The sequence below is a fragment of the Schistocerca nitens genome, chromosome 2 (genome assembly GCF_023898315.1).
Source record: "Schistocerca nitens isolate TAMUIC-IGC-003100 chromosome 2, iqSchNite1.1, whole genome shotgun sequence".
In the NCBI taxonomy this organism is placed as follows: domain Eukaryota; kingdom Metazoa; phylum Arthropoda; class Insecta; order Orthoptera; family Acrididae; genus Schistocerca; species Schistocerca nitens.
The window spans coordinates 24,428,337-24,441,741 of record NC_064615.1 but is presented as its reverse complement, the minus strand read 5'-3'; the positions used below and the strand labels follow the sequence as shown (position 1 = coordinate 24,441,741).

At 44.0% G+C, this 13,405-nt stretch overlaps 1 protein-coding gene across 1 annotated transcript in view; it reads right to left on the bottom strand.

Moving 5' to 3' along the window:
- Window positions 1-400: 400 nt before the first annotated feature.
- The window catches only part of LOC126234227 (brain-specific angiogenesis inhibitor 1-associated protein 2-like), a 597,394-nt gene continuing 584,389 nt past the window's right edge, over window positions 401-13,405 (bottom strand). The window contains exon 13 of the mRNA XM_049942916.1: window positions 401-2,838. Within this exon, the coding sequence (XP_049798873.1) occupies window positions 1,980-2,838 (859 nt within the window). The 3' untranslated portion in view covers window positions 401-1,979. The remainder of the gene's footprint in view (window positions 2,839-13,405) is intronic.

Genomic DNA, 13,405 nt, shown 5'->3' with positions numbered 1-13,405 from the left:
AGACAAACTCACCAATAGTGACGAAGATGTAGAACTCAAATGAGATGAACGCAGAATATAAAAGAAGTCTGGATAGTGATATTGTTTAATATAGACCCTGAACGATCAAAACATTGGAATTATTATTCTTTTCTTTCCTTTTATTCACTTACCTCTTAGTACGACGGTATTTATTATTCTTTTGTTTCCTTTTATTCACTTACCTCTTAGTACGACGGTATTTATGTCTGTTGCGTTGTCTTGAAGTTGTGATCGAAACATTACTCAGTCAACAACATGCAAACGAGTTAAAATAGTTTAAGCAAAATAAACACCGCCTGGACAGCAAATTCTGGAAATGAGGGACTAATTTTGTTTATTTTCAATCTTGAAACGTTGCTGACGAGGCAATAACTTTTTGAGTTTTGTTATCTTTATTGCAGAATTAAAATACAAGCTAATTACATATTTTATCTCATTAAGTATTAAGTAATGAATAGGAAATACACAAAATATATGTTTTAGAATACAGATGATTACATTCTTGATACATAACGTACAATTTATGTTTGAAACCTCTGCAGAGGAAGGAATTTACAGCTATGAACTGGCTGTGACGACGGTTTAAGTAATTATACGTTGCAATGTTAAGCACCTATTGATTCAGTGAGAAAACCAAGCGAACCTCGTTGCGTCTTCTGTGTATACGTGCACGTCGTCACGAACTTGCAATCATCGTCTCCAGAAGTTTTCATGGTCGCTCGAATCCGGTCTTTGCATCAGAGCGAAGACTATACGAGCGTCGAAGTTGCGTATCGTTTCACCGCCAAGGTGCGGCGGAGTAACTGACACAGGCCACGTGGCAGTATTCCAACCTAGGAATCTCTCCGTGGCCCGTCAAACCATCGAAGTTCTTCTAGCGACCTATTACCTGTGAAAGGAGTCCATCAATAGATGTCGCTTCACACCTTACTCTCTGAATCGCGTCACTTACGTGCCCTTAAAAAAAGTGATTGCTACAACATACTACTAACAAAGATTTGAGTAACGCCATATAACTTGGTTTCCCTTTCGCATCTCAAAGCCTATAAGAAATGATACTTGTATCATGATGCAGTTTCAAACGGCTACGATTATGAACAATACATTTTAGCATCATAAGACGATCTTGAAAAGAAGGATGTTAAAGACCCTATCAACAAAATAGATATGACCGATAATTAAAACATTTATATCTTCAACAACAATAAAGGTTCAAATATAGCACCATATAAAGATGTAACACAATCTTAAAAATTTCTCTCGATATATTCTATGATTATCAGTAAGTAATAATGGGTTATACTTGTTAACGAACATACATTTCGTTCTACATATGTGCTTTATCACTTTTCTACTTGATTACTCCTAGAATGGAAGTAAAGATGACAATCAGAAATTGATTAATCCAATAACTGGTAAACACGCTTCTTCTCTGTACACATGGTGAAAAAAAGATATCAGTATTTCATATCTCAATCAGATGCTCATTACAGGCAGCGCCGGACACATGAATTATATGAAAGATATGTATCTGATGTTGGTAAAGTGTTCTCGTGTCAAAGTCATACATTCAAAACAACTCAGATGTAAAAGTATCCACCTTCACATCTGAGAGCAGTCTGAGAGCAGTGATACTCCAGCAGCAGGTATGCAGTACACACGGTGAAAAAATATCTCAACAAATCATATCTCAAGCAGATGCTCATTACAGGCAGCGCCGGATACGTAAATTACATGAAAGGTATGGATTTGATGTTGGCAAAGTGTTCTCGAGACAAAGTCATTCACTCAAAACAACCCAGATGTAAAGGGATCCATATCACATCTGAGAGCAGTGATACTTCACCAGCAGGTGTGCAGTGACAGCTGGGAAGCGTAATCTAGAGTGCATGGGAAAGACGATGTCACCAGCAGCAGGACTTTCTGCTGATGAAACGACGTGCGAACCGCTCTCTGGCCTATTTGACGGCTGCGACGTCCATTCCCCAGAGCTTGTACCAGGGCAGCGTCATGCCGGCGCTGCCTTGTGACGCACCGCTCATCCTCTTGTGCGGCTGCTGGCTGTGCAGCTGCTGCTGTTGTTGCTGCTGTTGCTGCAGCTGCTGCTGCAGCTGCTGTTGCTGCGGGCCTCTCAGCTGGCGGGGCACCGGCGCCGGCTGCTGTGGCGGGGGCCGGCGGTGGTCCTCGACCACGATGCAGGACTCGCTGTCCTCTTCCTCGTCCACCTCGGAGGGCGCCATCGAGTCCAGGTCCTCGTCCTCGGTCTGCACGGCCACCGCGGGCCGCTCCTCGGCCTCCGCCTTCTGGTGCCGGCCGGCAGGCTTCTTGTGCTGCTGCTGCTGCTCCTGGTGGCCGTTCTCCCTCTTGGCCTCGGCGTCCAGCGCGGCCGGCACGTCGACCAGAGAGCGGTGCCTCCAGAGCGACATGCCTTCCAGGATGTCGCCCGGCTGTTCGGAACGGCGGAACTTCCACAGCGACTTGGTGCGCTTCACCGGGTAGCTCGGCTTGCGCGGGGGGGAGTCCCTGCCCAGCGTGGTGGACAGGTGGGGCAGGCGCGGCGTGGTGGCCGACGCCCCGGGGGATCCCCCCACGGAGGTGCCGTTGACCAGGCCGTTGGTGTACTCGCGACGACGGGGCTCCGTGGTCGGCTTCCTGCCGCCGCTGCCGCCACCGCCACCGCTAGCGTGGCCGTTGGTGGCCGCTTGCTGGGCGTGGGTGCCGTTGGTAGTGGCAGACCAGCCGCGTCCTCCACTACCGCGCTGCTTGGTGGGCAGAGTGGAAGACACCGGGGCGTTCACCGCAGTCACCGTCTTTTCGCTGCAAACAGTGCACTTCTCGTTAAAAATATGGCTTTCGTGAATTACTTATCTGCAGATGACCATACAGCAGCGGAAGTGGGTTCAACAAGAGGAGGGGGAAGAGGGGTCAGTCGTTACCACTATCCAGCAAGGAATCTATAAATTTAATAAAAGTACGTTTGTGTGTGCACGTTTCAAGTCGCCTAGCAAACTGCTGGCTTTTTTTCAACCACTCTTGGTACACACACCTGTTATTAGAATGATATTTCCACTCTACAGCGGGGTGTGCGCTGATCCCAGGCTGTGGCTAAGCCATGTCTCCGCAAAATCCTTTCTTCCAGTTCTGCTAGGTTCGCAGGAGAGCTTCAGTGAAGTTGGGAAGGTAGGAGACTACGTACTGGCGGAATTAAGGCTATGAGGACGGGCCGCGAGTCGTGTTTGTGTAGCCCAGTTGGTAGAGCACTTGCCAGCGAAAGACAAAGGTCCCGAGTTGAAGTCTCGGTGCGGCACTCAGTTTTAATTTGCCAGGAAGTTTCACACCTGTTATTCTCTGGAATATCCCTTCCAATTTGGACGCGAGAGTGGGTGAAATACATAACGCAGGAGAGAAAAACGTGGACTGTGGGAAAATCGGAACAGAAGAGAATCGAAACATTTGAGATGATGTAGTACAGATGAGTGTTGAAAATTAGGTGAACTGATGCGATAAAGACTGAAGAGGTTCTGCGCAATATCGGAGAGGGAAGGAATATGTGGAAAACACTGACAAGGAGAAGAGACAGGATGGTAGGACATCCGATAAGACGTCAGAGAATGACTTCCATGGTACTAGAGGGAGCTGTAGACGGCAAGAACTGTAGAGAAAGACAGAGACTGGAATACATCCAGAAAATAGTTGAGGGCGTAGGTTGCAAATGCTAGTCTGAAAAAAAAAATAGGGAATTTGTGGTAAGGTCTTATGGGTCCAAAATGCTGAGGTCACCGTTCCCTAAGCTTACACACTACTAACTTACGCTAAGGATGACACACACACACACACACATGCCCGAGGGAGGACTCGAACCTCCTACTGGTGAAGCCGCTTGGACCGTGACAAGACGCCTCAGACCGCTCGGCTACCCCTCGCGGCTGCTACTCTGAGATGAATAGGTTAGCACAGGAGAGGAATTCGTACCGGGCCGCATCAAACTAGTCAGAAAACTGATGACTCAGAAGAAAAGGAGAGGGAAGGATGAGATGTACGACAGAAAGTACGGAGGAGGAGATGGGCAGGGGACGATGAGGAGGAGGAGGAGCAGGAGGAGGAGATGACAAGAGAGAGAGAGAAAGAGAGAGAGAGAGAGGGGGGAGGGGGAGGGTAAGATGGACAGAAAGAGGTGTACCATCGTGCAGCATGGAAAATAATTAACAAGTTTGTATCGTAACAAGACAGGCGGTGCCTACCGTCGATATTTCATTGTAGGGCAGATATTTTCAGTGCAATACTGAAACAAAAAATAAATGTGGATAAGAAATTAATCGCTCGTACCTTATACCAAAATACTTGGAAAATATCCCTGATCACTTCGCGAAATTTTGTTGGCGAGATTCTGGTTCACCCTGTATATCAATTTTCAAACTTCACGACTGACTGTGGGATAACACAGTGGCATGGAAACTAAAGAGTTCGCATCTGCAGCTGAGTGATCAGAGAGGTTGAGCGCCATATGGAGGACCCGAGAGTAGCTAAAGTATGTATGTTCTGACTCACTTTTGACTCACTAGCTCACTCACCAGTTCGTTCGCTAGTTCACCAGAAGTTATACACTATAATATATATTTTTCAGCTTAAATTCGCTATATTTTTTTAAATGATGAACGTAAGAAAATCAATTTAATATATTTATTTATAAAAGGTGAACCTAAGAAAATAAATTTAGTAAAACTTTTTGTAAAAGGTAATTGTAAGGAAGTAAATAAAATGAATTATGGCAATCTATTCCTTACCTAAAATTTTCCATTTACAAACTGCTTTTCATAAAGATCTCTTAACTGCTAGTGAATAATTTTCATTAACCAATTCATTTTATTTATTTTCTTACGTTCACCTTTTATAAAAAATTATATTAAATTTATTCTCTTACGTTCACCTTTTAAAAGATATACACTCCTGGAAATTGAAATAAGAACACCGTGAATTCATTGTCCCAGGAAGGGGAAACTTTATTGACACATTCCTGGGGTCAGATACATCACATGATCACACTGACAGAACCACAGGCACATAGACACAGGCAACAGAGCATGCACAATGTCGGCACTAGTACAGTGTATATCCACCTTTCGCAGCAATGCAGGCTGCTATTCTCCCATGGAGACGATCGTAGAGATGCTGGATGTAGTCCTGTGGAACGGCTTGCCATGCCATTTCCACCTGGCGCCTCAGTTGGACCAGCGTTCGTGCTGGACGTGCAGACCGCGTGAGACGACGCTTCATCCAGTCCCAAACATGCTCAATGGGGGACAGATCCGGAGATCTTGCTGGCCAGGGTAGTTGACTTACACCTTATAGAGCACGTTGGGTGGCACGGGGTACATGCGGACGTGCATTGTCCTGTTGGAACAGCAAGTTCCCTTGCCGGTCTAGGAATGGTAGAACGATGGGTTCGATGACGGTTTGGATGTACCGTGCACTATTCAGTGTCCCCTCGACGATCACCAGGGGTGTACGGTCAGTGTAGGAGATCGCTCCCCACACCATGATGCCGGGTGTTGGCCCTGTGTGCCTCGGTCGTATGCAGTCCTGATTGTGGCGCTCACCTGCACGGCGCCAAACACGCATACGACCATCATTGGCACCAAGGCAGAAGCGACTCTCATCGCTGAAGACGACACGTCTCCATTCGTCCCTGCATTCACGCCTGTCGCGACACCACTGGAGGCGGGCTGCACGATGTTGGGGCGTGAGCGGAAGACGGCCTAGCGGTGTGCAGGACCGTAGCCCAGCTTCATGGAGACGGTTGCGTATGGTCCTCGCCGATACCCCAGGAGCAACAGTGTCCCTAATTTGCTGGGAAGTGGCGGTGCGGTCCCCTACGGCACTGCGTAGGATCCTACGGTCTTGGCGTGCATCCGTGCGTCGCTGCGGTCCGGTCCCAGGTCGACGGGCACGTGCACCTTCCGCCGACCACTGGCGACAACATCGATGTACTGTGGAGACCTCACGCCCCACGTGTTGAGCAATTCGGCGGTACGTCCACCCGGCCTCCCGCATGCCCACTATACGCCCTCGCTCAAAGTCCGTCAACTGCACATACGGTTCACGTCCACGCTGTCGCGGCATGCTACCAGTGTTAAAGACTGCGATGGAGCTCCGTATGCCACGGCAAACTGGCTGACACTGACGGCGGCGGTGCACAAATGCTGCGCAGCTAGGGCCATTCGACGGCCAACACTGCGGTTCCTGGTGTGTCCGCTGTGCCGTGCGTGTGATCATTGCTTGTACAGCCCTCTCGCAGTGTCCGGAGCAAGTATGGTGGGTCTGACACACCGGTGTCAATGTGTTCTTTTTTCCATTTCCAGGAGTGTAGTTAATTTGAGCTGAAAAAAAATATATTATAATAGCTACATTCTGTATGTTCTCGCTAACTTTTGGTGAACTAGCGAACGAACTCGTGAGCGAGTTAGTGAGCCAGCACATACACTCCCCAGCTAGATTCTCGGTACTGCTGGGGATTTTTCCAAGGTTTGAGGACTGGTAAGAGATGCACTCAGCCTCATGTTGCCAGTTGAGGACCTACTTGATCGGATAGTAGAGTCTCCAGTTCCCGAAAATCGACAACGTCCGGGAAAGCCGTGTGTTGACTCCGCAGCGCTCCGTATTACATTCCATGACGCCATCGGCAGAAAATGATATGTCGGTCGGTCGCTACAGATGGGCCGCTAGGGCCTGTACACGAAGCTCACGTATGGAGCTAAAAGTTTCGGAAATGGCAAGGAAATCTAGAAAATGACAAGCTACATTTAACACGGAGTAATGTTCTGGTGCTTGCCTGAATCTCTGTCCACGTGGTTGGGCTCGCAGCATGGCTGTCTGCAGAAACGATTCCAGGCATCCACAGGGGCCGTACTGCTGCCAACAACGAATCCGACACGGTTCTCGAGTCGACAGGTAAAACCGGCAAACCAGAAGAAATCGAGTAAAGCGAGACAGAAAGGGAGAGACCCAAAATAGGGAATAAGAGAAGTACTGCCTTCGTGAACGTTTGTTGAAACGACGGAAAGAAACAGCACTCACCAAATATAGACGTTCGCATAGCCATATTTTGCAACGCTGTTTCAAAAATCGTAGTCGTGAGTGAAATACTTATTTTGCTGCGTACTTATTTCGATTTATACAGCGTAAATTACTGTATGCTCAAAGTTGGAGGAGTTTCTTGGTATTACAGTTCTTAAATCAACTGTATGATACAATACTTCTTTAATTTTTCGTTAAATGCTTTTCAAATGACGAATTTTTTTGAACTGGAAGTTATACTAAAGCAGTGGTAGTCATTCTGGTCCCTCCGTTCACCACTGGGCGTTGCAGCTTTCACGGTGGCCGGGAGGGATTTTAAAAATATTTTCATTAAGTTTCATTAAATTTTGACGTGAAGTATATAATAACTAGTTCTCATTATATTGCTGTAACTGTAATTTATAAACTTTGTAAAGTAAAATTACTGTTCTTCGTTGGAAATCACCACTACTGTGAAACCGGTAGGCGTTTAGAAAATGTTATTACTACCTGAGATATAGAAGTGGGCGGTAGGAATGAAACGTTTACTACCGCTGTGCTAAAGCAATGTATTAAACAGTAGGTTATATTTTGGTAGTGGGGTGGGAGAGGCGGCGTTAAAAAAGTACAACTCACCAGAACTCAACACTGGATCCACTCCTGTACGTACGTTTACATAACCACACTTCAAATATGACCCTGGGCAAAGGAAGTCGCTTCCCTGTGAAAACTTGAAAGCGAATCGTACAATCAAGACAGAACGATGTTATTTGCTGGAGAGATAATAAAGTACTTAAAAAATAACATCGGTTTTAGTGATTTTTACGACTCAAAGCAAAACGAGGATAATGGAATGTAGTCAAATTAAATCGGGTGATGCTGAGGGGATTAGATTAGGAAATGAGACACTTAAAGTAGTAAAGGAGTTTTGCTATTTAGGGAGTAAAATAACTGATGATGGTCGAAGTAGAGAGGATATAAAGTGTAGACTGGCAATGGCAAGGAAAACGTTTCTGAAGAAGAGAAATTTGTTAACGTCGAGTATAGACTTAAGTGTCAGGAAGTTGTTTCTGAAAGTATTTGTATGGAGTGTAGCCATGTATGGAAGTGAAACATGGACGATAAATAGTTTGGACAAGAAGAGAATAGAAGCTTTCGAAATGTGGTGCTACAGAAGAATGCTGAAGATAAGGTGGGTAGATCACATAACTAATGAGGAGGTATTGAATAGGATTGGGGAGAAGAGAAGTTTGTGGCACAACTTGACTAGAAGAAGGGATCGGTTGGTAGGACATGTTTTGAGGCATCAAGGGATCACAAATTTCGCATTGTAGGGCAGCGTGGAGGGTAAAAATCGTAGAGGGAGACCAAGAGATGAATACACTAAGCAGATTCAGAAGGATGTAGGTTGCAGTAGGTACTGGGAGATGAAGAAGCTTGCACAGGATAGAGTAGCATGGAGAGCTGCATCAAACCAGTCTCAGGACTGAAGACCACAACAACAACAATACGACTAATACAATGGTTGGAGTTGAGATACAAAGGAATGTACTCTGCAGCCTGTTATAGCTTGTAGTGTTCATGTGCAGTTACTCTGTAAAATGTTTTAAAACAGCATTACTTCCACTTCTTTTGCAAGGAAAAAAACGCCTCACAAGCTAACTCCGTCCGAAGAGAACGGTACCAACGGGCTGTCGTGCCATCCTCAGCCCGCAGGCGTCACTGGATGCGGATGTGGAGGAGCAAGTGGTCAGCTCAGCGCTCTCCCGGCCGTACGTCAGTTTCCATGACCGGAGCCGCCACTTCTCAATCAAGTAGCTCCTCAGTTTTGCTTCCCAAGGTCTGAGTGCACCCCGCTTGCCAACAGCGATTGGCAGACCGCATGGTCACCCATCAAGCTCTAGCCCAGTCCGACACCGCTTAACTTCGATGATCTGACGGGAACGGGTGCTACCATTGCGGTAAGGCCGTTGACATCTCACAAGCTAAAGCAGAGGTATTAATTAGAATAAATTTCTTTCATTTCCGTCTGTGATCATTAAATTGTTAGGTCCTTAGACTACCGGTTTCGGTTAGCAATGACTATTTTCAAATCCTGTCCTATTATTATGGCGCGACGATTCTAAGCTGATACGATACCACTATGACTCCATAATATTAGGAAAAGTTTAAAACAGATCTGAAGATGGTCACGGATGAGCGAAAACGGTAGTCTAAGGATCTAACAAATTTTTGAGCATATACGGAAGTAAAAGATAATCTACGTTTTATAGATCACTGTTCCATTCGCGACTACGTCGCAGGTTGTAGGGATACCAGTTAACAGCGCCGTGGATGAACAGTCGGCAGTCGACCTGTTAATGTATTTCCAAGTGTGGAACCCCTTAGTAAAGTTGTGTCCAAATTAGAAAGCATTTACTTGCTGCTGCAGTTATTTATTATTAAGAATAAATAAATACGGCTAAGTATGCCAGAATTGTAGATGCTACTGAAAGAACTCTATTGCCTCTGAAGTTTTGTCACAAAGTTAGCCCTGTCCATTATCAGTTAATATTTATTTCTATTATTTAGTAAAAGAAGACTGAATATGACAGCCGTAATTCATTACCTCAGTAAAGGGGGCAAGCCGCACCATGACCAATCTGCAACACGTGCTTCCTGTATCAACCCATGCAGTTAGTAAAAGTATTAGCACAAATTAGTTGCCTGCATACTACAACGTGCAAGAGAATATCTCAAGTGTGCTCCTAGCCTGCGTATTGCACAAGACTGAAAAATCAATATGAACAAATAATCGAGTGTTTAATGTCATCACGTCAAACACTGATGAACGATAAGTCACACACATAGCGTCATTATGTGTTACGAAACGAATTCTCCTTAACCCAAGGTTCTGAGAACGAATAAAAGCAACTATTAAAGTCATTTTATAGTAAATTAACAAGATGAGGTATTGAATCAGATTCCTGATTCGGACCAAGTTTTAGCCCATAGCAGCAATGACCGCCAAATTCTGTCAGACAAGATGACTAGAGGACATCGCCCTTGACTTTTTCTTCTTTAGATGTACGTCTAATTCGTTGTGTAAATTACTTTAGTTGCTAGCAATGCTGAACTGTTTGCTCAAGTTAATAATCCATTCCAGAACTATAAATATTCATAATAAAAAAACAGACTTCAACGGTCATAGTTACGAAGACAGCAAGCATGAAATGAGGCCCGACACATACGTATCATTCATAATAAATTTACTTGGACACATCTGTAGTGAAATTTAATTTGTGTACAACAGTTGTTTTACATTCTCAGATTATTATAGAAGCACTTGACATTTAAAAAATGGTAAAATGAAAGTGCTTTTATACCAAGAAATGATCATTTATGCGTGATCTACCGTCCATCAAAGTGTGTTATTGTGTTCCTGGAATGTAGTGAGGTAATCAATGATCACTATCCTCTCTTGTAAGTGAACCTGTGAGACTGTAGTAGTTACGAACATGGGCCCCAAGCAATCGGATATTTATTAGTTCTTCTTTTCGAGAACCATTGTTTACAAAAACCAACCTCTTGTTCATTTACATTTTACTTTTACACATTTATGTATCGGATAAGTTTTGATTCCCTTTCCGCATTTTGATGTTCTCAGCATCAGTTTAATAAGTCACTGGCATAAACTACTAACACGTACCATTTATACCACAATCAAACGGTTGGAGAAATGTCACTTGGGGTTCACAAGAAATATAGGAATAAACGAGGCAAAACTTATCAGCACAATGTCCTTTAGCAGATACGTTGATAAAACACAAACACACCTTTATACCCCTCGTGGATATTTCAAAAATGCTTTTCACAATGTTGAATGGAATACACTAAAGGGATTTATGAAGTCATTACTAGTGAAATACAGGGTGCGGAATGTTATCTACAACTTCTACAGAAACCAAAGCGAAATTATGAATGGAAGAGCAGCAAACAGAGGAGAAACAGCGTTATAGTATCTCTCATGTTACTTAACCTGTACACAATCCATCTGGAAAAAGAAATGAAAGGTCAGGAAGCAGAAATAAAAATTTTAATGTTCGCTGATGGTATTGTAATTCTATGAGAAACAGTAAACGGAAAATCAGTTAAACGAAATGGAAAGTGGCTTCAAAACCAGCTTTGAACTTCAATGAAAGTAAAACACGGGTAACAGAACGTCATTTAATTATGTCAGGGTATGATGAGGCGATTAGAATAGTGTATGAAACGCAAAAAGTAGTGCACGTGGTTCGTTACTTGAGCAGCAAAGAAACTGTTGACAGCAGAGGTAATGGGTATAAAATGAAGGCTGGCAGAGGCAAGAAAACATTATCCGAAAAACAGTAATTTTTTTAATATCTGATATAAATTGAAGTGGCAGAAGAGTACGATTGTGTCATTCACGAATGGCGCGAGGGAAAATCGACTGCTGAATGGCTGTGTATAATATGTCTAAAGTACTATCTATTAGTGTCTGTAAACAGGTCCTGTTAATCATTTCTCTTTATCTAACATAAGAAAACCAAGGAAAATTCACAATCAGTGTGACATACACTGATGGGTCGAAACATTATGACTATCTGTGTAACAGCTTACTGGTCTACGTTTGGAATTCAGTCGAGCAGAGATTCTGCATGGAATGTATTCGACAAGTCCTTTGTAGGTTTCCAGACGTAGCACCGCACACCTACGCACATGGAATGCAATTCGCGGTAGTTTATGGAAGTAAAGCTGGCATACCGTAGCGTCCTAAATGTGTTCCATAAGGCTCAGATGAGGCGAAATTTATGGCCAAGACATGAACGCGAGTTCGATATAACGATCTTCAAACCACCATAGAAGTATTTTGGCGTTGTAACAATGCCATTTATCTTACTGTAAGCTGTCATCGCCGTCTGAGAGGAATGCATGTGGCCTGCAATGGTTCAGGTAGACCATTGCTATCATGATGTCTTCGGTTACTACCACAGGTTTTATGGAAGCCCAGATGAATGTCCTCCATAACAAAATACTGCCCCCACCAACCTCCATCCATTGCGCGATGCTTGTTTGGAGCGGCCTTTTCCCTGGATAATGACACATCTAACACAACCATCGACCTTGTCTAACAAGGAATGTGATTCATCGGACGAGATGGCACGTTTCCATATATCCACGGTCCGGTCTCAATAATTCTTTCCCAACTGTAATTGACAATGTCGTTGAGTCAACATGCGAACTTCTAACTGTTGTCTGCTGTGGAGAACCGTGTTTAACAACGTGTGCTGAACGGTGTGCTGCGTAACACTTGGGCATGCACGCCCGTTGTACTCCGTCGTCAGATCTATCACATATCGCCAGCTATCCTTTTATTTTATAGAGCAGGCAAGCTCCTGAATTACATATCCCGTGACGAAGCATGGACATCCAACAACTTGTCACCCACTCATGGTTTCACGGTCACTCAACCACTTTCCTGCTCACTAGTAGCACGCAAACAGCATTTCTGATATGTTCATTCCTAGGCGTTGGCCATAACAATCTAATCTTTGACAAAATCTCTGGACTATTCGATTTTCAGCCCATATCGTCGCTAGAATGATTTCCCATTCATCTGTGCTCCACTTGTATGCTTCCACAAGCTTCGACAAGGTAGCGGATTAACACAGTTCTTAGACTACCGGTTTCGGTCACCAATGACTATCTCCACATCTGCAGCAAAACATGGGAAAGAAATACAAGTATTAAACAAATTACACCTTCAAACAATGAAATATGCCAAATCGAAAAATTGTGGGAACATGCGCTTGAAAACATGAAGAGGCACACATGTTTGATAACACGTCCGATTATAATAAAACCATCGTCACAGAATATACGCAAAATACGCTTAGCATCGTCGCACATATTTAAAACATGGTGTAAACTAGGCCACAATGCCGACGGAGTCATATTGTCAATAGTATTACTGTTCATAACAAACGCAGTACAGTAGCTAAAACATATGTTTGCACCGTAAGCTGGAAGTCTAGACATAGCTTTCAGTTATAAAACTGACTGTGACTGCGGGCTAGTTTACACCATATTTTAAATATGTGCGAGGGTGCAAGTTGATTTTGTGTATATTTGTAGACGTTGCCTCTATGGCTTTATTAGATTAGGACATTTTATGAAACAGGTAAGTCTCGCAATGTTTTAAGCGCACATTTCCACATCAAAGAAAGTAATAATTTTTTATGTCACATTTTCGTGTTTTAAGATGTAATCTGTCTACTGGTTTCGCATGATTTGTTGCAGATCAGAAGATGGTCATTTCTGACAGAAACCA